The sequence below is a fragment of the Gymnogyps californianus genome, chromosome 1 (genome assembly GCF_018139145.2).
Source record: "Gymnogyps californianus isolate 813 chromosome 1, ASM1813914v2, whole genome shotgun sequence".
Classification (NCBI taxonomy): Eukaryota; Metazoa; Chordata; class Aves; order Accipitriformes; family Cathartidae; genus Gymnogyps; species Gymnogyps californianus.
Window position 1 is genome coordinate 95,036,616 of NC_059471.1, and position 25,993 is coordinate 95,062,608.

Consider the following 25,993-nt stretch of genomic DNA (forward strand, 5'->3'; position numbering starts at 1 on the left):
TTTTTTTCCTCGCTACTAGAAGTTACATGATGGCTAAGGTGGTTCTTTTTTAAAATAACTTCCAGTGCTCAAGGAATATGATAGGGTGCTCACTTGGTGTAACTGACACTGTTTTGGTAGCTCAAAATTTGGCGGACACCATTTCAGAGCTGTGTATATATAGAGAAGTAATATAAATGATTCTGTTGTGTAGATTTCTTAACAGATTGAACATGTGTTCCATTATCTTGGTAAGATCTAAAATTGGACACCTTGCTACCTGTCTATAGGCATTTTTCTTAATCTGAGGAGTTGTGTTTCAAAAGGGAATAACTGAAAGGAGAAACTGAAAAATAACCAGCTGTTGAATTACATAAATTTTATATTGCAGTCTGTAACTCATTTAAATTGTGAAGCAACAAAACCTAAAAAGAGCCCACTAAATTTTTTTATCAAGCACCATTTTCTAGTCATTAGGGTTCTTAAGTAGCTTTTATTCCTAACACTGCCAGTGGCTATCAGCATTGGCATTCTGGAGTGACTCTGGGGTAATTGCTGTCTTTGTGACCCTGTCTATAAAGTAAGAGTGATATTTGCATCCTCTTTAAATCTTTTCAGGAACTGAAATTGAAAGGGACATAACTGAACTGAATTGAAAGTACTCGTAAGGATTAAATATTGTCATTACCACCTTCAAGTGCAAGGAGCAAATTTGACAAAAGTAGTATGAATCCTGTCTAGACTGTGACTTGCATTATTCCTGGCAGAAGCATTTATTTATGGAAGATTATCTTTTTATATGTAGGCATCAATGTATTATTCTTCGTTAAGCAAGCCATGAGAATATCAAATGATAGTCTGGAGTTACTTGCTAATAGAAGAAAACCTATTTGAAAAATAGCATTTAATAGCAAGACTGATGTTTATCTTTGCAGTAATTCTGGAATACTTATGAAGTGTTTTGATTAATGAGATTCGCTCTAGAAATAAGTATCATAGTGAGTTGGATGATCTAAATTTAAAAGTAAAAAAAAAAAAGGTTTGTTTTAGGTTTTTGGGGTTTTTTTATAGGCTAGAATATTCTTCGCTTTTTCTTTCAAAATCCCCTCAGCAACTCTGCACTGCTCCGCCTTTGTTGTGGATTTTATTGCTCCTAATGTTTACATTCGGTTTTTAACATGCTGCCAAAACTTTTCGGTGTGACACACACAAGCAAGATGTAAGACAACTTTTAGAATTTGTAGCTTATTTAAACTGAAATGAGATTTCACTGCACAACTTAAACCTTCAACCTTGATCCCAAATCTTTGTTTTTGATGAATTACAAAGGCTTACAGAGTGGGAAAGAGTAGAGAGGCAGGCCCTAGAGCCTCAAAAAAAAAAAAAGTGTGTGTGCACGAGCACATGTGCATCCACAAGCTAGGCAGCCCAATAATGGGAGTTGTTTCTAGCATCCTCTCTAAAGACCATCTCTCTCTGGATGGTCCATCTGCATTTCTGTGGAACCACTCTTGCGTTCCTTACTGAAGCTGTATCTTCTGCATTTTCTTGAAATGGTTATTTTTAGCTATCTATCTAAAGCAAGGACAGCAGATTTGTGTCGTCATGCTCCAAAGTTTCTTAGCCAGGTAATTGGGCTGGAACCAATTTAGTGAAATGAGCTACAGCAGGGTCAGTGCAGTATCTTGGTGTATAAGGACTCTCATACTCCTGATGATTAAGAGTTATTGAAAGTCTGCCAGAATCTGAGAGTGCCATGCGTAGCCACTGTGCCCATGGGCAAGTGTGGGTTTCCACAGAGCTTATTAGCTCCAGGTCACTGTCAGTTCTGCAGGGTCTGAGCCAGCCCTTGCCAAGCCACTGAAAGGTTTCTGTGCTGCACTTCTTGAGGCTCCAGGTCTGGTGGGGGCTTCACTGGCACAGCAGCACACCAGTGTATGGAGCCAGCTCAGCTCTGGGGTTGCAGCTACAAAGTAGTGTAGTCCAAAGTCGTGGAGAAGAGGAGCTGGGTGATTTTGCCTGGGGCCTTGGTGCTCCAACCCTATACTGTTGAATATCCCTCAGATGCATCAGAGTTTGTTCATATACACTTGCATCTGGACTGACAAGTTTTGTGGACCTAGAGTGTTTCTGCTTTTGTGGCAGGGTTGATACACTCTGCATGGTTTATCTGGCAAACTGACCACTTCTAAGCATAAGTACAGAAATCAAATGGCCCTCTGTTCTTCCTCCAGTCCCCTAATTGCAGCTCCCATATACTGTATGTTGCACATCAACTTTTCCTTTCATAGTCACTTTTTTTTCACTGCATAATCCATTTCTCTAACTTTTCTGTAAATACTTAGTTCAGAGCTGCATGCACTTACTTCTCTTGTATTCTTCCTTATCCTTCTCTGCCCTCAGAATTTGGACGACAGGGAGAAAAATGGCTGCTTGCAGTCTTACCTAAGAGTTAGTGATACTGAATCTGATTCAAGCAGAAGATGCCAGGTGTCTAGTGTTTCTCTTCTCACTGTCTTTGGATTGCTCTTGCTTCCTCTCCCAACCTGCTGTGTTCTAGGACTCCTGTACCCTGCTTTTGATGTTACTACGGTCCTTGTAGACACCTAGCCTTGGTTCCTTCCATAAGTGTCATCTGTTGTTTCAGCAGTATGCAGCATTGTGGGAGAAGGTAGAAGGTGATTGTATATCCAGGAGTCGTATAAGTATCTTCTAAGGTTCTACGTCTTCCCTCTCTTTCCAAGTTCACTGAAGTACAGAAAGGACAATGTATTTTGAAACATACTCTGTTTTAGTATTCCTGAACTTCGTTTGAAATGTCTTGCTGACTGAAGCTGGCCAACGATTGTGGGGGGAGATGGACCAAGAAGTACTTGAAAGTTTGAAAGATACTTCAGTGCAGTATACTGGTACTCTGAGGAGCATTAAAATCACTTGAGTGCCTGCTTTAAATTTGTATTCAAGAATTAAGTTCAGTTACATTTGGATTCAGAAAGGAACAGTTCCCCTAGGTCAAGTTGACCACGTTGGGTGCCTTCCCTGTCCTCTGTCTTGTATAAGGTGAAGTTGTCCTCTCTACCTCCTTGAGGAGTTAACAAAGTCCTTTGTTTACTGCAAATGCCTAAGTTTTAGGCAGTGTCCATCTCTCTTCTCTTCTTTTGTCATGTCATTGCTGTGGCTTGCAGCCTTTTGTTACTGGTCTTAGCACTTACTATATAGTGTAGGGATGTCAGCTATCCAGACTGCAAGCTACATAGAAAGATAACGTGGAGTTTTTTATACTTGACTGCGTAGTGTATATCATGTACCTCTGGTAATGATAAAAAGAGGGAACACTGGAGTAGTTTTCAAGGAGGTGACAGGGGCTCTCCAAAGATTTCTGCTTTACTCAAGTTGCTTGAGAGCTGCACCCACTGTAAGAGTATAGGCTAGCAAGCCCTGTTACAGGAGTTTGGAAAGCCTTTGTGGTATGTACTAACATGCAGGGCAAATGTTCTGTGACCACTTTTGAAAGGAACCTCTGTTGTACAGTTGTTTGTGACTATGAGGAACTCTAATTTGATAACCCAAATCAATCCTTCCCAAACCAGTCGAAGTTACTGTCAGGATGTTTCATTAACGAGGTTTGGGGGAGGGGGGGTGGGAGGGGGTCAGGGAGCAACGGCATAATTTTTGTGAATCTGGATGCTGTAGACTTGTTGAATGCTAAGATTCCCTCATTGAAAATTAAACTTGTTCTGTAAAGAAACTGTGCAGGCAGATCACAGTTTTTTCTTTTTATAATGTACCCAATGGCTTTCATTGTTTCCAGTGTGTACTGATACATGTTCAGTATATTTTTTCTGTTGACTTTTAGCCCTATTTAGATTTTTTAACTAAACTTTTGAAGGGGATATACAGATTTCTTGAAATACTTGGTTATAAATAACTCCAGAGTTTTAAAACAGCTAAAAGTATGGAGCACTGTTCTTTAATTTTAAACTTGATGTATGGTGGCTGCAAAGGTTTATGGCAGTGTTGGGGTCTAGGTGTGTTGGATCCTGGCAACAGAATTAAAAGAAACTGTACTTCAAGTGAGGGTGAGAGACAGAAGGATTCATGTTTATTTTTGCAGGTTAATTGTGTCTGGGAAGCTGAGCAAGTTTTACCCTTTCTCCTCTTCAGTCAGTGAGTTTTACTGGTAGCAACTAAATGAGAGAACATAAATGCATGTGTACCAGAAGAATGGAAGATAAAGATTGTACTTATTGTTATTTTTGCTATTATATCTTTTGAGTTTTTAAAGGAGTGCAATTTTTGAGGTGGCTTTACTAGAACATTAATCGGTCAGGTTTTTGTCCATTCAAGTTTATGTAAGTTTGTCTTCATCCAAGGCTTCTCTTTTCAAAATAATTCTGAAACTTTAAACACCAAACCTTTGAAGTCCAAATCACTGCTTTCAATGTTTAAAAGTTCATGTAACAACTAGTGAAATTGCATATCTAATAGTTTGTTTTCTTCTTTTCTATTTTAAAATAGGCCTTGATGTCAAAAGTGAAGCATGCCAGCGATTTTTTCGAGATGGGTTAACAATATCTTTCACAAAAATCCTTACAGATGAGGCAGTGAGCGGCTGGAAGTTTGAGATTCATGTGAGTTTTTAAAGTTGTGTTTCTGAAAAGCATAGTAATTTAAATGAGGAAGGAGACTGCCTTTGTGGCTATGAGGAGACTGCCGAGACTGAATCTCATTTTTGAAACTCATCTCAACAGAGAACTGGGAGAACTCTTGTATACATGGCTCTGGCGGGGGGGAGGGAGGAGGGGAGTCATCCTTCTATCATTGTTTTATCTTATTGCTTCTGGTGGTTTTGGGAGGAAGTAAAACATGCGAGATGATATGGGGAGGAACAGAACTTTGTGCATTCAGTAGTGCAGCTCTTGTTAGGTAGGCTGTCTTTGGCCATATGTCTAGAGACCTGCTTATTTTTATGTGCATGCTAGGATGTGAAAACTTGCTTTTTTTAGTAAAAGCTTTTAGCAGCCTGCTAACTTCTGAATGTTTGTAGCAGCTGCTTGAATATAAGAACTACCTGTTGGACAGCTAGTCACATGCCAAATGAGAAACTGTAAAGATCTTCATAAGCAAATTAAAATCTGTGAGAGAAATAGGTGAAAGAAGGAAAAGTTAATAGTTCCCTGGTAATTCATGAATGTCTTAACCCAAAATATTTGTGTCTTTTTCCTAAATTTAATTTTTAGCTGAAAACAGATATTTTAAAGTTTGTTTAAAGCCTTTGTTGGAGGAAGTACAAATTAAAATACAACGTTGTAAGCTTTTATGCAACTCTGCATGCTAGGTACAAATGGTTCAGAGTTTGTAGTTCGTATTCATTGTACAGTCTCCTGCCACATTCTTGGTGGTTGTTTTTTTGTTAATAGAGATGTATTATTAACAACACTCATCGACTAGTGGAACTCTGTGTGGCCAAGCTGTCCCAAGATTGGTTTCCCCTTCTTGAACTTCTTGCCATGGCCTTAAATCCTCACTGCAAATTCCATCTATACAATGGTACTCGTCCCTCAGAAACAGTTCCTGCAGGAGTCCAGCTTGCTGAAGATGAACTTTATGCCCGTCCTCCTGACCCACGATCACCAAAGGTATGAGAGCGTTTTCAGACCTGTATTTTTAATTTTATGCAGTGCTACCTAATTACACAGTAGCCATAGAGAACTGTTTTTAGAGGGAGGAAAAAACCCCTTTATTCTCTATGTCACTAAGATGTTCTGCTGCTTTTGACTCTTAACTGATCATGATTTAATGTACATTTCCCCTTCTAACTTTTCAGTCTTTGGTCCACAATCAAACTGTGTCATGTGTTTCTATGGTAAGCTGGCACAACTCTGTTGGAATGCCATTCCTACTGTGTTAATTGGCTTGCTTGTATTTGCCAGTTGATGGATTTACCTTCTCACTCAACATGATTTTGTAGGTGACATATTTTGAGGAGGAGATTATGTGATAAAGTAGGAATTTTCTCTCCCTTTTCTTGTAGTTCCCAATGACAGGAGAAATGTTTTTAATTGGACATGGGATGCTTCTGTCAGTGTGGGTTTGGGGTTTTTTTGCTTGCTTTTTGTTTTGGTTTGTTTTTTTGGGGGGTTTGGTGGGGTTTTTTGGATTTGTGGTTTTTTTGAACTGGCCGTGCAGATTAGTAATCTGTTCTGGTTCTTGGGTCTGAATTTTTCAGAATTGTGCTCCAAATGGCATTGGTACAACTTCAGGAGTTAACAGAATTATATTTTTGTTGCTTTCTTCCTTTTTTTTTTTTCCTTTTAGTAGAACTGCTAGCTATTGATACGTAAGAACCAAAGATAAAGAACTCTGTGTCCTTGGACTTCCTTGCATTGCTAACCGTGTTTAGAAAAATGTTATTTTGCATTCTTACTGCTTTCATACACAGCATTATCACATCCAGGACCAGAAAAAAATACCAGAATCATCATGCTTTCTGTAGTAACTTAGCAGCCAAAGCTGAACCTGAAGTATAGTAATTTTTATTCCTATATATTTGATAAATTTCTTTGAATAACTAATATACAGCATCTGTTCTTTGACATGATAATGGGAAAGATCTTGTTGCCTACTTCTAAGCATTTCCTTAAAACTGAATGTTTGAACTATATAGGCAAGTTCACTGTCAATTCTATTACCTTCTAACAGTTTATTGTGTAAGGACTTTTTTAGAGCAAGTTTTGTTACTAACAGGTACTGGAAAGTATTTCTAGATGGTAATTTGTAAATGTCAGAAAATAACTGTTTACTATATTGCAGGGTTGGCTAGTAGATCTTATCAACAAGTTTGGCACATTAAATGGATTTCAGATCTTGCATGATCGCTTCATGAGTGGATCAGCATTGAATGTTCAGATAATTGCAGCTCTCATCAAGTAAGTTTTTTAAAAATAATAATTTACATATTTGGAAAAGTTGGACTAAGTATAACATATTAAGTTAGTGCAAAGCTTAGTCTTTTCTTGAAGCACTTCTCCTCGCTCCATCTCTTAACTAGTTGTGTTTACCTTCAACATTTCATGTGCTTGTAAATAGACTTGAGTTTCTTGAATGAATTGCTCCTTACTGTCTTAATGTTACACAACTACCTGTTATGGCACTTTGATCCCTTTTTTCTTTCTTTTTAGGCCATTTGGACAATGTTATGAATTTCTAACATTACATACAGTGAAGAAATATTTCCTTCCAATTATAGAAATGGTTCCACAATTTTTAGAAAATTTAACAGATGATGAACTGAAAAAAGAAGCAAAGAATGAAGCCAAAAATGATGCTCTGTCAATGATAATCAAATCTCTAAAGAACTTAGCTTCGAGAGTTCCAGGACAAGAAGAAACTGTAAAAAACTTAGAAATATTTAGGTTAAAAATGATACTTAGGTAAGATGCTACTCCTAATATGATATACTACTGCTGACATTTTTTTCCACACTTCTTACATTTAATTTCTCTTACAGATTGTTACAAATTTCTTCTTTCAATGGTAAAATGAATGCACTAAATGAAGTTAACAAAGTAATATCCAGTGTGTCGTATTATACTCATCGGCATGGTAATCCTGAAGAGGAAGAATGGCTTACAGCTGAAAGAATGGCAGTAAGTTCTCCTTTTCACCTAAATTCATTGAATAGATTTTCTTCCTCCTTATTACTTTAATTGTAGAAGTAGCTATATATTATGGATCCTGCACACACTGCTAATTTTCATATCTAGTGTTATAAACAGAAGGTATAATGTCATGGTAATAAGTCATTTTTAATAGTAGTCTTTCTGTGAAAGAATGCTGTACTTGTTTCAAAGCTGCTGTTGAGAATTATTTTCAGTACAGCTAAAAACATGCTTTAAACAGGTATCCTTGAATAGTATGGTTTTTATATAGTGTTTAAAAAAAAACCCCCAAACCCTAGATAAAGCAAGTGTGATTAATTTGAAACTTTTGTGCCACTGTACCTAAAAATTGAATGTTTGTTTAAATAAGGATATAGTCTGTTTTTTGTGTTTCAAGTAGTTTTTTCTCGTTAGAGTTCTAAGTGACTACACTGCTTTTCACATTTCGGAAGCTGGATTCTTTAGTACAGAAAGTTCTAGATACAACATTTTTATTTATTTAATATTTACATACTTTGAATGCTGTTTCATGTTTGAGTGCATATGTAGGGAACTATTAAAATGAGCATTTATAAAGTTAAAGTAAGGACAATTTTCTCTTCATCTTTGTGAAATCTAATTGTGTTGTGATTTTTGCACTGTTCTGGCCCGTCTTTGTGACTGGCTACCTGTTCTGAGGTTTATAATCTTCAAAAGGACTGCTGACAAAAAAGAATTACTGCAGTTTGACTTTTTAAAGCAGTAGGAGGGAAAAGGTCTCTTTTTTACATACTCCCTATAGTTTGGCATCTCAGACAAGACCTGTTTTTAAACGAAAACTTGTAGATTTAAGTATTTCACGAGACTAGCTTGAATATTGTAAGTCTGTAATCAAGATGCTGTGTATATTTGTTTTCTTTTTCAGTGCTCAAAGCACACACTGCTTTGCTTCAGTCAGAACAAAAAAATACATGACACTAATCTGACTGTCAGACACCTGCATCTACTTAAATATGGCTTGAATATTTGTCTCTAACTCAATTAGAAGCATTTAAAAAAAACCTATAAGTGGCAGTACTTAAATAATCTAGCCTGTTTGTTTCAGTCGTTGCTTATGCCCTTTTTATGTGACATGCTGTAGGCATACCAGTAAAGTCAGAAGTGTCTTAAACAATTTGGTTTTGATATTTAATGATTGTGAATTGGAAGAGAAAAATTTTGTTCCTTGAATAGAAGAGTTAACTGTTCTTCCATTGGCTTTTTATGTTTGAAGTTGTTTGAACATTTTTATGCTTTGAGTTCGTGATTTTAATATGCCTGAAAAAATATTTCCCCTTAAGATATCACAGTGACTAGCATATTGGATTATTTAAAATGCTGATTTTTTTTTTTCTTTTAAAAGAGAAAATTAAATTTAGAGATAAATACCTTCCTCTTGTGCTGCATCTTTCTCACTTCTCCCAATTGGAATATTGTATATAAAGTCATTAATCTGTAACAGGTTGAGATGTTTCTTTTTAGCTTAAATATCAGTGATGGCACTTCAATAATTTGAGATGGCACTACTTTCTTTTTATATTCAGGAATGGATCCAGCAGAATAATATTTTATCAATTGTGTTAAGAGATAGTCTTCATCAGCCTCAATATGTAGAGAAGTTAGAGAAAATTCTCCGTTTTGTCATCAAAGAGAAAGCCCTCACTTTGCAAGATCTTGACAACATTTGGGCTGCACAGGTAAAGAATTCAACTGCTTGTCTGCTCCTGCACAGGAGGGATCTTGTTGTATGTCATGTCATCCTTTTTAAGTATTAAGGAACCCTCAATGTTGAGTAAAGTCTAGATTATGAAAGAACGTGATACATGATGACTTAGTATTTTAAAATACATTAAGAATATGTATTGCTAATCTCTGAGCTCACCACAGTTGGATAAATTTTTCCTGGGCAGAGCACTATTAATAAGGCTTATAATAATGACTGTTCTAGAAGTTGTTTAACAGCAAATTCTTTCCTTTGTGTTGTAATGATTATTTTTGAAAAATTATAAATTTTGCAATATTGGCTTGTTTACTTAAGTGATCGGTGAAGCTGGGCTTCCTAGCTGTGGGCTGCATGAGTTTAGCACACTTAATGGGCAGCTGAAGAGACAAAATCATTATTAATTATTGAGTAGACAGAAAATAAAAGGTCATTTTAGGATAGAAACAAGCATGAGTACATATATCCTTGTTCATAAGTAATGGGTAGTGAAACTCTAACTTAATTGTACCAGTAAGCCCTTAGGCCATTCTTTCAAGTGTGGAAAGGCTAAAGCCGGTTTCCAAGATAGAGAGCTGTACTGGTTTTGGCAGAGATAGAGTTAAATTTCTTCATAGTAGCTTATATGGGGCTACATAGGTAAAGCAAAAGATTTAGCTGTTAAACTCTTTACCTCAACTCATGAGTTTTCTCACTTTTACCCTTCTGAGTCTCTCCCCTATCCCACTGTGGGGTGGAGAGTGAGTGAGCAGCTGTGTGGTGCTTCGTTGCCATCTAGGGTTAAACCATGACAAGGGCTGATACAGGAATTGGGTAGTATTATATCCCTAGTTTATGTGTGTTCACGCTCTTCTGAAGCTCTAACAGTTTGGCTTAAGTGGACTTATCCACGTGTCGCTGTTTTCAGGCATGCTATTTTCAAGTTACATTTAAAACACTTGGGACTACAGGTGATGTCGTGGAGGGTTGACTTGAGATCTCTGGTGTTTCAACTAACTTCATAATCTCTAGACGTCAGTTCCAGCATGTTAGTAACTGCACAGGCTGAAACTCAAGAAAGTCTTTATGTTCTCATTATCCCTAAGTCCTGTTTAGAAAATTACATCATGTAACAGAGCAATACACAGATTACTTGAATTAAGGTCTGTGATCATACTGTTAGTTTTCAGCTTGTGCTCTGTAGACCTTTCCAGACTGTAAGAAGTCTGTGGGGAATAAAAACTTTGAGAAGTTAGTTTACTGTTAGTAGGCTTGTATTACCTATATTAGAGCCTCACCTTTTTATAAAAGAAAAAAAAAAAATTGAAATCTGGAAAAAAGTCTTCCAAGCAAGTATATTACTCCTAGTGCCTGGAAATAGGCCACGTGGATAAGCTAGTTTAAGCCAAACTTTTTACCCTTCCAGAAAAGTGTGAACAAGTGTGCAACCTTAAAAGATAGGGATAGTCCACCCCAACAGTTGCAAAAAAAAATTAAGGGATAAATCTCCCATGCCCTCAAATACCCAGCTTACTCTGCTTACTTCTTATGCTTTCAGTTAGGTAGTTGCCTCGGTGTACTTGCTGCGGTTTTGCCCTGTATTTTTTTGTGTGTGTGAAAGTTGAATTCAGTAAGTCTTATTGAGGTAGACGGTTTCACTGTGGCTTTGGCCATGGAATTAAAATAGACTAAAAGGTAAGAATACCAAAATCTGCTAATACAGAATGATTTTTACCAACTTCACTACTCCCTGTGTTTAGTAGTTTTTAGAAGTTCTTATTAAATGACTGCTTCTAAGAGCAGCTGGAGCATGAAATTCAGCAGTGAGGAGTTGATTTACCGTGTAGCTTTATATAACAGGCAGGCTATTTTAGCTCTGGCTCAGTGCAGCAATGGTGTGATTTTGCTTTCAGCTAGAGCCGTTATGTTGCTGCCTGGGTTTAGAGAGTGAGCATGTACAAATTTACATTTGACAGTATAGAAGTGCCCTGAGAATCTCCATATACAACTAGAATAAAAATAAGTAGCTTAGAAAAAGTAATACAGTCATGCGGCTTTTGTCTTTAGAAGGCAACAGAAGTTTTAAGTTTTATTGAAGTGTTTTCATGTCTTACAAAGCCAGCGCTCACAATATAGAAGTATATTTGATTCACGGAATAATGTTGGAAGTCTCTAAAGGCAAGCATTAAGTTGCAGCTTGTTGAGTTGCAGGGAAAGATCCAGCTGGACAAGAAATAAAAATGCAGAGATTAGTGTTGGAGTCTCATTACTTACATTCTGGAGCATTTAACTAGAACTTTACAGGCGCTTCCCTGTTTCTGCACAGCAAGCTGACAGTTCACACACCAGGTTCCTTACCTCCGACTGTCTCGTACTGCTTCCCCAGCCTTTTCTGTTCTTAAGGGCTTCCCCATGTCTGTTAAAAACCTCCCGAGACAATATGGTTATATGCCTTATTCTTACTCTTCTTGCCCCGCCCCCCCCAGCAGCTGTGCATACTTCTCCTTTATTTGTTATATTGTAGATGCTCTTTCTGCCCTGTATGCTCTCAGGTTTTTTTTTCTATCCAGGAAATAGTCTGGTAAGAGGAAAAAAAAAAAAAAAAACTATGTTTTGCAAAATCAAGTGGAATAAGTGGTTTAGTAATTCCCTCTCTCATAATCTAACCCATAAGATGAAAATGAATGTTACTACTTAAATTCACTTTTTTTTTTAAAGAAAAATTTATGGCACACTATAAAGAATTTACGGCACAGCGTGTAACAAAGCTATTAGTCTCTTTTTTTGTTTTTTAAGTGACCTACTGATGCAAGCTTTTAGAAGGAAATGAATTTCAAAACTGCTCATGCATGCATTTTTAATACTGTACAAGATTAATTACATCAGAGTTTGTTTTCTAGGTATTTGTTTCGCGTTTTTTATTCTATGCTTACAGGAAGTTTTTCTACAGTAAATCAGCTATTGATTCACATAGTCCAAAATCGTTGGTTTTGAGTGCAGATTTAAAGTACGGGATGCATTTTCCAGTCTGGGCATGTAGTAAGGAAATTTTCTTCTTGCACAGAGTTAAAATTGAGCTAGCTGGTTTTTCCGTATTATCTTCCTCCTTAAATGTCACAATTGTGACATACACCAACTCTCATTTAAAACCATGTCTAGTATATAAATCAACATCTTGCCGTTAGTTGTTCGATTGTTAGACTTGATAAGTTTATAAGCTGCTGGACTTTAAAATGTTGTCTGCCAACAAGTTGTTTGTAATAGAAAGCTTTAGTTGTCCATGAATCCGCTAGCACAAAGGAAGTACTTCAGCCTGAGAAACTATGTGGAAATACTAAAAATTGTTTTACAGCTTAGAATACCTCAATGAAATTCATTGAGGAAGTGGATTTTGAGTCCTTTCTTAAAAAAAAAAAAACCACCCCAAACTACATTAAATTAAAATACTGATTTGTAAGTTAAAGTACCCTTTTAGACTTTATTGTCTACTGTCCCAGCATGCTTTTGTTAAAAAAAATAAATATTGTGACACTGCAGTATTTATATTCTAAATAAATACTTGTGTGCACACACAGAGAGCACACTTAAATACTTAACGCATACAAGGGAAATCTAAATATTGTGACTTCCCAGTGAAGTAAGTATTCAGGTTGCCATGCCACTCCCACAGCATCAGCTTTTCTTGCTGGCCAATTCAAACAGTCGTCTTGTAAAAATTATGTAGGATGTCTTGCTGCTTGACTTAATATGGATTGCTACAAATGTCAGTGGATTCTTTTTGTCATCTTGACAGGCAGGAAAACATGAAGCCATTGTAAAAAATGTACATGATCTCCTTGCAAAATTAGCTTGGGATTTCTCTCCTGAGCAGCTTGATCACCTGTTCGATTGTTTTAAGGTAACTATGCATGTTTTGACTGTATTCAGGAAATGGGTTGTGAAGTTGGATACAGATTTGTGACTCTTTCAATGTCTACTTGCTACTTATTTTAGATACAGGCAGTTTGCTGGTATTAAAAGACTTCTTAATGCGTAGCAACGGTCTGTAATATTTAATATTAGAAATGCTAGATTGTACTATTCTGTAATGAGCAGTTATTGTGAGATTTTCTGTTTATTTCCTGTCTAAAGCAAAGGCTAGTTATGCTAGTTTAATTGATAGTTTTGTTTTCTGGTTTAAATGCTTTTGGGTAATGCATGTCTGTTGAGGCCTGTAGTATTAAAGTGACATTTAGCAATCCTAGGAATATTGAATTTTTCAAATAAAATAAGTTATTTATCTTAAACACCTTTTTGCATTTGTTCCGAATTAATAAGTGTTGGTGATTTAGTAAATAATGTTTTTCTCCTAGCGTTAGAGTAGGTTTCATCAAGTTTTGAAACCGGGCATTGCTACTTTTGATCTTTAAGTAGAGGAGATCAAGGACTTCCGTTCCCCGCTCCCCCAACTTCCTCTTTATCATGTAATAATTTTTCTTTGATTAACGTAGATACAGAATGAAACAGTCTCAGGAAGATAATGTTGAATGTTTATAAACATATAATGATTTGATTGAAATCACAAAACAACTTGTTTCTGAAAGTTTATGTTATGCACTGGCTTTTTATGTATGCTGACATTAACATTTGTGGCTTGCAGTAGTGGTGCTATCTGGCTTGTTTTATTGTTTTGCTTTTAGGAGATGATCTGTACTAGAAAATGCAAGCCAGCTTTGTAGACTCTCTTTTCTGTTTTTTAGATAAATGCGTTATAGTCATATTTTGGCTTACATGCAATTTGTGCTCTGCTTAATGTGGGTCCTCTAGTTTGGTGACTAGGGGTCTAATGCTCTGTAATCCAGATACTGAACTAAATGCTCGGAAATTCTGTGTGTAAACTGTTGCAAGTTGTGTCTGACCTTGAGAGATGGATATGAAGTAATGTTATACTGGAAACTTACTCAGAAAAAGGTTAACTTAATGCAGAGGACGTTTGTTTCAATCAGATTCAGAGGCACAAGTGATAGTAAAATTTTACTCATTTAGTGATTATCAGTTATTTAAGAAGTCTTTTAAGTGTAAGCACAGGAGTTTTGAGAAAGCATTTGCAAGAAACAGCTGGATCCGCTCTATTTTGACTGTTGGTGAACTTGTCAATAGTAATGTTAACTTTTACAAGCACATCTGTGATCTTTGTTTAAAGATCCTTTTTTTTTTTTAAAGTCTCAAGTTGAATACACTTTAGTTGTAAACACTGGAAGAGCAATTCAGTTGTGTCTGACTTATGTATTGATCTAATGTGCTATTTATTTTTAATGAAAGAAACTAATGTGAAAGTTCTTTAGTTACATCACTATTATTGCATCATATCTTAACAGTGCAGGTTACGTGTGGAATTTAAAAAAAAAAAAAGACTGGTTTTCATATCAAATATTTTCTTAGGCAAGTTGGACAAATGCAAGCAAGAAACAGCGTGAGAAACTACTTGAGTTAATTCGTCGTCTTGCAGAGGATGACAAGGATGGTGTGATGGCACACAAAGTGCTGAACCTTTTGTGGAATTTGGCTCATAGTGATGATGTACCAGTTGATATCATGGACCAGGCTCTTAGTGCCCATATTAAAATCTTAGATTACAGCTGTTCACAGGTGAGTAATCTGGTATGTTCTATTGTGAAATCAGTCACTGACAGTTTCCTTCCATTCCCCATGAAAAGTTCAAGGGATTTGGTAATTTAACAGAAGTGTTCCTTATCATAGATTTGTATTATTCTACCAACATCCAGGTACTTTTAAAATGTTATGAGACCTATTTTAAATAACACAGTTCATGCTTTAATTGGAGAGAGTAAAATACATCAGTTTGCCTGTCTTGTTGCAATTGGTGACATACTGTGATGACCACATTGAAGGAATTGGAAAAGAACCCTACCAAAGTAAATAGGGAGAAAGGAAAAGCAGCCCCCCTCCTGTCTTTGCTTTTTTCCAAACTCAGTTATGCTCATTTGTTTGGGTGGGTTTTTTTCAGCAAGTCCTTATGTGTCTTGTATAATATTAGAAAGGACCTAGCAAAAGACAGTGAGAACTATTACACGCTCTCCTTCCCCACCCAAACTTCTGTGGAAGTCTGCCAGAATAATAATTCATTGTGGTTCAAAATTAATCCGTTATCTGTGTTGACAGCCACTGGCAGGTTTTGTTCCTTAGTTGTTAAGAAACAGTTTCTCATTGTTTCTTGATATTTTATAGCAGTTTACTCTGAGTACCAGTGAGTAGAAATAAATGAAAGAAGGGAAAGAGCAAATTATTTAAACAATGATGATGCTATCTAGCTACAGGTTTTCTTAAATACGTACTGAATGCTTGAGTGCTTAAAGGCAGAGAGTTTGTGACACACTGATCACTTCTGCCAACATGTAGTGCCGCTCAGATACTTTTCTTATGCTTATATGCTTCAGAACTCAGTTGATCTAGTGTTTGTGTGGCTTTGTGTGTTCTGTTCTGTCTTGGAAACAAATAAAGTAAGGGAATGATGACAGTTTCTGCAATGCACTTGGATTTTGATGATAAATGTTTGTTCTTTAAGGACCGAGATACACAAAAGATCCAGTGGATAGATCGTTTTATAGAAGAGCTTCGCACAAATGACAAATGGGTCATTCCTGCACTGAAACAGATCAGAGAAATTTGCAGTTTGTTTGGTGAAGCACCACAAAACTTGAGGTAAGAATGGAATGCAAATAAAATTTTGTCTGTTAGAAGTTGAATGGGTTGGAATGAGGCAAATTTTAAAATTTTTTTATAAGAGGCAGGGAAAGCTTAGGTAAAATCATAACCTGTGTTTGAAGATGTTCTTGAGTTTGTTTTAATGTGTATAAATAGCCTCTAAAAATTCAGACACCTAAGTTCAGTAAGAGAGCATTAACTTTCCTCAAACATGCTTTTATTAATTTTTAGAATAGTAGTCTGATTTGTGGAAAATCTGGATTTGTTTTTCTATTATCCATGGACTTCCCTGCCTAACAATGGAATTAGCTTACAAAGTATGAATATATTTTATGTACATATGTGTGTGTATGCACACACATGCACACACCCACACCCACCCATCCCTGTTCTTTGATGATAAATTTATACAGGTCATCTAGTTTATATACTTGAAATCAAAGGTGACTTTTTTTTGTCTGGGAAAAATACTGATTCTCTCTGCTGAATGGAAGAGATCAGTAAAGTGTTGGGTTTGTTTTATTGGGGTATTTTTGATTTTGTGGGGGTTTTTCTTGTTTGTTTTTAAAAGGAAGAAAAAAAGAAAAGCCATTGTCTGTTTGGACTTGTTAAAATATATGTGCTTGTTTTCATTATTTTAAGTCTTCTCACTACAGAAATGTCTGAGATTCTGTTCTCCTAACAGTTTTTGTATCCACATCAGAATTTTTACAAACTCCAGGAAAATGTTGTGTGCTTATCAGTGTTGCATAATTGCTTTGTTTTAATTCTTGTAAGCAGGTAAACTATTCAATCAATGTTGCTATTACAGTCTGCTTACACGAAGGACCAAGGCAGGGAAAGTCGAAGAAAATAAGCCTTCAGTTTACACAACGCTATCTTCTTACTGATACCATTTTAAGGAGCTGTGATAATACTGCATTCCTGGCTTTTGGAGGTTTCTTAATTCATTTAGTTTGCAACATCTTTCTCGATTTTCATGACATTTTAATCCTTTACAGTTTCACATTAACAATTGTTTGAGGTTTTTCCAACAAGGTCACAAAGTTACCTGCTCGTTAGCAGATAAGTCTGTTTTCTGTGTCTTGGAGTCCTTAACCTTTTACGTGTTGTAAGATCTAGGCGAATGTAGCTACCTGGTTATTTGTGATACTTGCTCAAGTTGAATGCTTTTTAGCACAATACCTTAACAAAGAGGCTTTGCTTTAAGTAATTATTGAAGCAGAGCTCATTCAAGGCACTGATTAGGTTTCTGCTCTGAATTAATCTTGGGAGGAACCTAACTTCTTTTGATTGTGGAAATTTAGGTTCCCTGTATGGTATATGTACAGTTAGATGGCTTGAATCTCTCTCTCTCTCTCTCTCTCTCTCTCTCTCTCTCTCTGGTCAGACCATCTCTTCCATTCCTCAGATTTCAGGGAAGTCGGCATTGCAGTATGTAATAATACCTCATTTTTATGCAGAATTTGAAAACACATATGGCAGGAAAGTAAACTTTGAATTAAAGGTTTTAATCAAGGGACTTGCAAAGACCTCTTCATGTGGAGAAGCCTTTGTTAGCGAGATACTGTTGAGGGAGGTTTTTTAGTCAGGTAGTGTTACTGCCCAGCTGACTGGGAAACCTAGTGAGTGAAAACATGATTTTGAAGTAATCAGTGACCTTCCAGTCCTCTGAGTTTTCTGATAACTCTTAACATTAATACAGTTTAGAAATTGTAATGCATGCATCCAATACCTGTTCCTGTCAGCTTACCTTATCTGACTTAAAACTTCAATCTCTCACATCCTTCTAGAATTTGGATCAAAAATAGATCAAAACAGATGTTTGTGACAGCTGCCTCAAAAACATTTCATAGAGCTTTCTGTGTGCAACATTAATCCCATAATCTATATACTACTCTTTTGGGGTGGTTCAGTTGATTGGCACTGGCAATTAAAAGTTCGGTCCAGAACAACTAAGGCTGCTGATTCTTGGCAAAAATAAGTATCAATTATCTTATGCCATTGGCACTGTAGAGATTCTTTTGAGGAGGAGGATTTAATTGTTCCTAGTTATTCATGCAGTTGAACAAAGTGACGAATTGGTTATACAATTGCTTTGGCAAAGTTTAGCTCCCTGACCACAAAGAAATGCGACATGTTTTGGGAAGTTTAGCTTGACCAGAATTGCAACAGCATAAGAAAATAATTCTTATTTAGGTGCAAGGATTCTTACGGGTGCAAAGATACTTATTAATATTAAGAAATAGTCAACTTTATTACTCAACGTACTGAACTTTAGTGTACAGATAATTAATAATCTTAATTTTCTCTGTGTTGGCTGATGGAGGTAGAGCCTCCTGTAGACCAATTTCAAGCACTTAAGTTTGACCTGTATCTGCTCTAGCAGTGTAAGATTGGTCTCCTAAATTACTTGCCCGGAAGAATTAACTGAGCATTGAGAGGCCCTTCTGTAAGAGTTTAGGGGTTTCGTTAGTGCTTTAAGGCAACAATGATGCTAGCTTCGAGTGACTTCTTAGCTTAAATATTAGAATTTGTTGGGTTTGGTCACTGCTGTTTGGACCTTTAATGTCTGCTTTTAATGGTACATAGCATTTATTCGTCTAGTAGGAGAACTCTCAACTTCAAAAGCTGAGTTACGTGTGCAGTATTATGTTGGGCAAGTTATATGTGCAGATGAATAATTTTTTTTAAAAATCCATTTAAATTAAGTTGTTTGGAATTTTGCGTTTGTCACTTTGCCAATGTTTTTCTAGCAAATAAGCATGCATTCTAACTATGAAATGTCCTTTTTAGTATTTCCAAAGGACTTCGGCACCCATTTCAAAATGCTAATTTTTCTTCTTATACATTAGCTTTTGATACCGCTTTAGTATAAACACAATGAAAAGATGAGTCTTGCTGTTAACTTCAATTTTTCATGCTCCTCAGTTATTACTAAAGGAGTATGTCCCAATGGCAACATCATCATATAACCTAACCTCAGATGCTTAAGGAATAATTCTATAGTTGCATGTGGAGTTTGCTTTAATTCTAGAAAGCACGCTAAAAAGTCTTGTCAGATCAGCTTTTTTCTGTGCCTAAAGACAATTGTCTTGCCTTTGGCTCCATCCTAGCAGATGATCAAAATAACATCTTAAATGTTGCTCACAAATACTATGTAACAACTCACAACTCATAGCTCTAGTTATTACAATTATTCAACTTTTAAAAGTAGTTGCTAACCAAGATGAATCCATGTGTCCAAATTTACTGTTTGTGCATGTGGTTGAGAAAGGAGAAAAGTAAAAACTGTCTAGTGCAGAAGATTGATTTAGTCCTCTGCTGATAAAGCTTTCTTTTTGCTATACTTTGTAAGATTGGTACAAATGCATAATATTATGAGTATATAAATACACACTCCAGTAGCTTGATTCTGCAAAATATCCTGTCTTGCTTCTGCTTGTTCCTTTAGTTGTTTCACCATATGTGTATTTCCCAAATAGTCAATGTTCTTATTTACTGTTATCCTTTGTAAATGCATCTCCCTATCTGGAGGTAACATCTTGAGTAGCCACTAAAATAGAGACTTCCAGTCTTTTGCTGTTTTTGCTGCTGGTTTATGCTGAGCAAGGAGGGTTGGCAGAGATAGAATGAAGTGTAATTGGAAAGTTTCTCAAAGTGAAAACAGAGGATGTTCTTTCTGGGTATGTGAAGTCCTGTATGTTTTCTTCCTTCATGCTTCCATCCATCTTGTTTTCTCTCTGACAACTGTCTGGGGTTTTTTGGGGTTGGTTTTTTTTTTTTTTTTTAAACACAATTTGTGTTTTAAGTGTCTCTTTCAAACTGTTTTGGAAAGCTCTGCATATTACGAGATTTAATCTTCTGAAGACCTCTGTGCTTAGCAGGCCAAATTCTGTTGGTTGCAGGTAACAAAATTATTGGAAGGATGTTGATGGCTTCTGTCTTTTAAACCCAGATTGACAGTGATCTTTGGCCCAGTGAAAGGCCAAATTACAAATTAAAGGTCTTGGCCCAATTACATCTACGGTGCAGTGTTGTTATCAGCTGCAAGATCGTTATCAGCTGATGCTGGAACTGGGATTTCTTGCCTTCCCTACTGTTCTCAAAAGGTGTGGCAATACTGTAGAGTGCTGTAGGTCATGTAGTACGGAGACCCTGTTTCCTAGGAAGGACAAGAATTCCTACCTGTAATCCATTCAGCTAATTCTGGAGTCTGCTTTCTTAAGCGTTGAAGGAACGGAGAACAGTTCTGAAATCACATTTGTATTTCTTCAGGGCAGGCTATGGGATCAGCTGAGTGGCAATACAATGAGGAATGCCTCTCTTCTCGCCCTTCCCTTCCCCCCTGCCCTGCTTTTTTGCTTTTTTTCTCTCTTTACCATGGAAGAGCACCGCAAGTTTGCTTTGTTTATGCAGCTGAGATCAGTACTCTGATATAGAGAAGTTGAGGCATTTTGAGACTATTCTGCAGAGGTGATTAGTCCCTAAGTTCTAGAATTTGATAGAGTTCATGGCGTGTGGGTTTTGGACCCAAGCTCTGTATTTTCTCTTGCAGTTTACTTTTGTAATCTAAATATGTCTGGTATTGTTCAAGAGCAGCATTTTTGGTCAGATCTTTAGACTTAAATTATCATCTAATTATTTATTTGGAGTATTTCTTTTCCTGAGCTTTTCTGTTTTTTCTTAGACTATATGCTCTGCGTAACTATGCTTTTTTTGTGTTTGTACCAACATTTTTTCAGATAGATACTGTTAAAAAAACAATGCGAGTTGGGCAGTTTTTTTGAAGTATTGAAAGAATTGGTGTGATCATTGGCTAGTGTTCTTTCACTATAGTTTTGAGATCATGAGCTTTCATTTTGAAAATTGACCTAGTTTTACTTAGTGTTTTAGTATTAGATTTAGAAAAGCATATTGGATGGACGTGGAAGAAACTGTGGTTATGCGTATTGTAGTTATACTACAGTTGAGGGTCTCTATCTTTACTACACAGTTTGTGGCAGGTATTTCTATTCCTGTCTTGCTGCAGATAGTCTCCCGCCAGCATACTGAGCTGCTCAGATTGCTTTGGTATTTTTCATACATACTGTAACTGTATAATCCTCATAAATGAACTGCTTTTAATAACTGGTAAGAACTGTTGATGTGTCAGAAGAAAAAAGAGAACTATTGTCAGAGACTTAATATGCTTTCTATTAGAGAACTTTCAGGAATATTTGGAACTTGCATCAAAGATGAGTTTCTTAAATTGATTTCTGAACTATTAGGTGCAAAACTTCTCCACTTTTCTTATAACACTTGTATTTTAATTTCAGTCAGACTCAGCGAAGTCCACATGTGTTTTACCGACATGATTTAATCAATCAACTTCAGCACAATCATGCCCTAGTTACATTGGTTGCAGAAAATCTCTCTGCCTATATGGAAAGCATGAGGCAGTATGCTAAAGGTAAGTTTTAAAATAAAAATTGCCTCATAAATAGAGTGTATGAAAACTCCAGTTGAAAAGGGAGTTAAAAGCAAATTCTCATAATGAAATAACTATTAAGTTTATTTGTTTAATTTTCGAGCATCTGTGGGATTAATAGCCTTTGTGCTGTCTGATTGGGCAAGAAAAGCTTAAAATGTAGACATTTTGTTTCATAATTGAAAATGTGGTGTGTTTTACAGCAGAATATGGGGAAGTGGCAGCTCTTGTTTATCTGTGGATTGATAAACATCATCTTGCCCTACTTAGGTTATCTTTGTGGAAAGTCCTAATAATAATCTTGGATTTTGTCCCACTTCTAGTTTTGAATTTTTGTAGGCTCCTTTGAGAAGGTTTTTAATCACCTCTATTTGAAGCTAGTGTTTGGAATTTGTCAGGGAGAAGGACTTTAAACCACAAGGATACTGTTTCTTTTTACCATGCAACTCCCATTTCTGTTTAGTTGCTTTCTCCCTGCATTTGTTACCAGCAACACTTTGGCAACACATCATGTTAGTATCTTTATATTTCAGTCTAAACATAACCCTTTGCTGATGAGTTTACACTCTGGGTCTGGATTAGCTTTCTAGCTACTGAGGTAGAAGTAGAGAAGTGAAGGAGAATGATGGACCAGGAAACTCCTTGTTACACTGGACCATGGTACTTTATATATAGAATTAAGCCAACAGAAGCGAGAGGAGGAGATTTATGTCCCCTGCCCACCCCCACCCCCCGCCTCCCATCTACTTTACTGACTGGAACTAGGGACCATTCTACCCCGGCATCATAACATCCTACCAGCCTTTCAGTTACATCTCAAAAATGACACAGTATGTTATGTAGGAATTCAACGTAGATTGTTGAGAGGAGAGGATATTTGCACATTGTAAAGTGTGTGCGTGTGTCTTCCAGTGCTTGGGTAAGTTGCCTAGACACCTTTAATTTTGGAATTCATTTAAGTCCTTGAAGACTTGTTTGAATAGTGGTGCTATATGAAGATGATAGCTTCAGCCAGGTGTAGGTCAATGAGAATGACATTTAAGCTAAATCTGCATAGTGCAGCTATATTTCTCTATTTTAGGAATACATGAGGAGGGGTTACCCTAATTTAAGTTCCTTAATTAATTGCACTAATTAATATTAAAATAATACTAAATGCTTTGTTCTGTTCTCTAGCCATACTGTCTTAGGCTTAGTCTTCTCCAGGAAGGTAGAATAGAACAAGTATTAATTCATGTAACTTCTGTAAGCTGTTGGAGTGCTCTTTAACTTTGCTGAAGTGATGCCAAAATGCAATTTCATTTGTAAAGAGCTTCGCATCTTAACTGTATGGTTAGCTTAGAATCTATGATTCTATGATTCTATCTTTCTCTTGGATTTTGGCCAGCTATGAAATCTGGGGTTTGGCCTCGGGGTTAGGAAGGAAGCATAATCAACAACTATATTGTAATGCAGTGTTGTCTTTGTCCAAAAATAGCCTACATATACTACTAATGTATGAACTATTATTCATTAATTTCAATTATTTTTGAACTCTGAAGCCAAAAGGTCATTTTTGACAATATTGTATCAAATTGTCGATGACTTTGGCAGAAAAATTAGGCTGATGTCTTGCATGATTCTTTTCTTGTGCCAAAAACCACATCCCGTTGCCCTGCCCCTCCCCAACTATAATGACTCGGTAAAGCAGTAATATAAACATCTTCAATGCAATAGGGATTACAAGTGTGCAAAGAGTTTAAATTGAATCTAATTACAAAGCAATTAAATTGTACTTCCTTGAGATGAAGCTGCTGCAGAACTTCTACGCGTTTGCATCAGAGTACAAAAACAGATGAACAATACTGTGGATTTTCTTTATTAAATGCTTTATTACATGATTGAGGGCAGCCAGAAAATATCTCCTAATGTTCCAGATACTGTACTAAGACTGTAATACACAGTTCCTGTGCAACTTCTCTTTCAGTTTCAGTTTTATATACTAAATAGAGAGGAACAGAGAGAGCGCACTGTGAAGTTTGCCTTCCATGCCTTCCTGGAGGAGGAGAAAAGATCCTGAGGGGGGGTGGGCCAGGGAAGGGAATAAATGAAAGGAGAAGCAAAAAGATTATGGTTGTGAGGACAGAAAGAAAAAACCGGACAGCTGTAGAATTAAGCTTAGCTGGAGAAGGTGAATGAGACAGAGGGAGAAAGTTCAAGGCAAACATCCGAACAGCACACATCAAACAAATGCCATAGGAAAAAAAAATCCAGTTGCCCACAGATCTTTTTGGCAGTTAATGCAACAATTACTGTGTAATTTATGATTTTTTTTAATCAATTTTGAATTTGCCATATTTTTATTTTCCTTGAAGGCTTCCATAGTTGTGTTTTGTGCTGGAGAACAGTGTTCCTATTCTCCTGTTATTCGCTAATGCATATTCTTTTCTATCATACTCCCTTTTGTATGTTTGCCTTTTTAAGGTTAAAGAAAAGCCTAATCTATGTTTCAAAATTTTTTCCATGATCTATGACTTTCTCTTCTACTGAACTCACCCTTTCCTCCAACTCTGCAAAGTCCTCCATGAGATGAGACAACTGCTACTGCATTGTGTAGTCCTGAAGGAGGAGGTCACAGTTTCATCTTTTTGACTATCAAAAACCTTTTAAAAATTCTAAAAGATTGCTAACCAGTTCTCCTTTAGAAAAACAGAAGATAATAAAAAAATCCAAAGTGTTAATGAAATGTAATTATTTGTAGAAATTGTGCCATATGATCTTTTGTGTGTGTTTATCACTAATTATACTTAAATTTTCAACCAGTCATTTTTTAATCTATAATTTCTCTTTTCTTCTGTTCCTGTATGTAGAAAGAATTTTTAAGGAGATCCCACTTGGGCTTGCTGTGGGATGCACAGTGTAGGAAATAAATCCGGCAAAGGTAGAAAGAAAATGAGATGGAGCCTGTTTAGGGAGACTGAATTTGTAGTTCAGAGTTTTTCAGAATTCTTAAGTACATACATACTACCTTTGGGCAACTGACGGGCCTGTAGTACTTGAATTCTTCTATTATTGCCACTATTGACACTTGTGTCTGTGAATTAATCTCTATTGAGGAAAAAAAAGTCCAGATAGTCCCCACAGTTAAAACAGATGAACACCACCACCTCCCCCTCAACAAAACAAAATCAAACAACACACCCAAAACACCCAGCACTTGAAGTAATTAGTTTTAATTTCTATGCAATATGCTTATCTACTGTAATTGTTTCTTCTGCTAGACCCACAGCATATTTTTCAGGTTTTCTGCTTCTAATACTTAAATTTTTTTCTGTTACTTTTATATTCTTTCTTCAGAATTTTTTTCACATTTCTTCTTTTGATAATTGTCCATTTATGCTCACTTCATTAGTATTATAACTTAAATTTTTGAAGGATTTCTGGTGAACATCATGTATCCAGTTTTGTATGCATCAGTCAACTACTAGTCTTGTTTTCCCTTTTATTTGATTTTTAAGCTAATGTACCTTTTGCACTTGTATATAGAGAGCAGTATTTATGACAATTATTTTTCTCCTGATTTTGAAACACTGGTGATGCACTTCAGCTGTTACACTTGTTTGTTTTATTTTGGTTTTTTTTTCCCCTCCTTGATATAATAGGAGATACTGTTTCTCAGTTCTGAAGATAAATTTTACTATGACTCTGGATGTTGTCATGATACAATCTCCCACAGCTGGGTCGTCTTAGTTAAATGCAATCTGTATACCTTTGCAAATAAGAAATATAGCATTAATTAGTTTGTAATGGAGCTGTCATAATGAACATGTGTCATGATGAAATATTACTAGTACAGATCAAGGTAGTGCAAGTACAGATGTAGATTGTATCTCCTTAATTTAAAAAAAAAAAAAAAAAGAAAAACAAAAAACCAAACACCAAACAAACCCACACCAAAACCAAGTTCCTATGAAGCAAACAGCTGTTTGTTGAACAAAATATTATACTGAGATTTCATAAAATGCAGGTAAAAGTTTGACTTCTTGCCTTACTTTCAAATTACTCAACTTCTGTTTCAAGCTTGTCAGTATTACGGGCATTTGGTTTTTGTACTTGGAAACTTGCAGTAAATAAAGTTGTCGTATACTTTCCTCCTCTGAGTGATGTCACGTATGTAGCTACTTACAAAGGTGTTAAAAAACTGGAGTTGTGATTTCCTCTGGAGAGAAGAAAAACCCTAAAAATGGAAAACTGAAATTTTGGAAAAGATACTCTAACGAAACTAAAGCATCCTCAGAAAAAACAGTGGATAATCTGAATTATATGCTTGATATACTTTTGTTTTAACTGACTTCTGACTTCAAACTGACTACTTGAAATAAGGAAAAATTGATTTGCATAAGTAGAATGCGGGTTCTTAATTGTTCTGTAATATTTTCATTATACTGAATGATGAGCACATATATCTGTGCATAATTGTTG

At 36.2% G+C, this 25,993-nt stretch overlaps 1 protein-coding gene across 4 annotated transcripts in view; it reads left to right on the top strand.

Moving 5' to 3' along the window:
• Positions 1 to 25,993, top strand: part of USP9X (ubiquitin specific peptidase 9 X-linked) — a 106,047-nt gene that overhangs the window by 30,548 nt on the left and 49,506 nt on the right. For all 4 annotated transcript variants that reach the window (XM_050915206.1, XM_050915205.1, XM_050915208.1 and 1 more), the window contains 10 exons: positions 4,498 to 4,610; positions 5,400 to 5,618; positions 6,793 to 6,908; positions 7,161 to 7,412; positions 7,490 to 7,628; positions 9,203 to 9,355; positions 13,151 to 13,255; positions 14,779 to 14,985; positions 15,923 to 16,059; positions 21,381 to 21,514. In XM_050915206.1, coding sequence (XP_050771163.1) covers positions 4,498 to 4,610; positions 5,400 to 5,618; positions 6,793 to 6,908; positions 7,161 to 7,412; positions 7,490 to 7,628; positions 9,203 to 9,355; positions 13,151 to 13,255; positions 14,779 to 14,985; positions 15,923 to 16,059; positions 21,381 to 21,514 — 1,575 coding nt within the window. The remainder of the gene's footprint in view (positions 1 to 4,497; positions 4,611 to 5,399; positions 5,619 to 6,792; positions 6,909 to 7,160; positions 7,413 to 7,489; positions 7,629 to 9,202; positions 9,356 to 13,150; positions 13,256 to 14,778; positions 14,986 to 15,922; positions 16,060 to 21,380; positions 21,515 to 25,993) is intronic.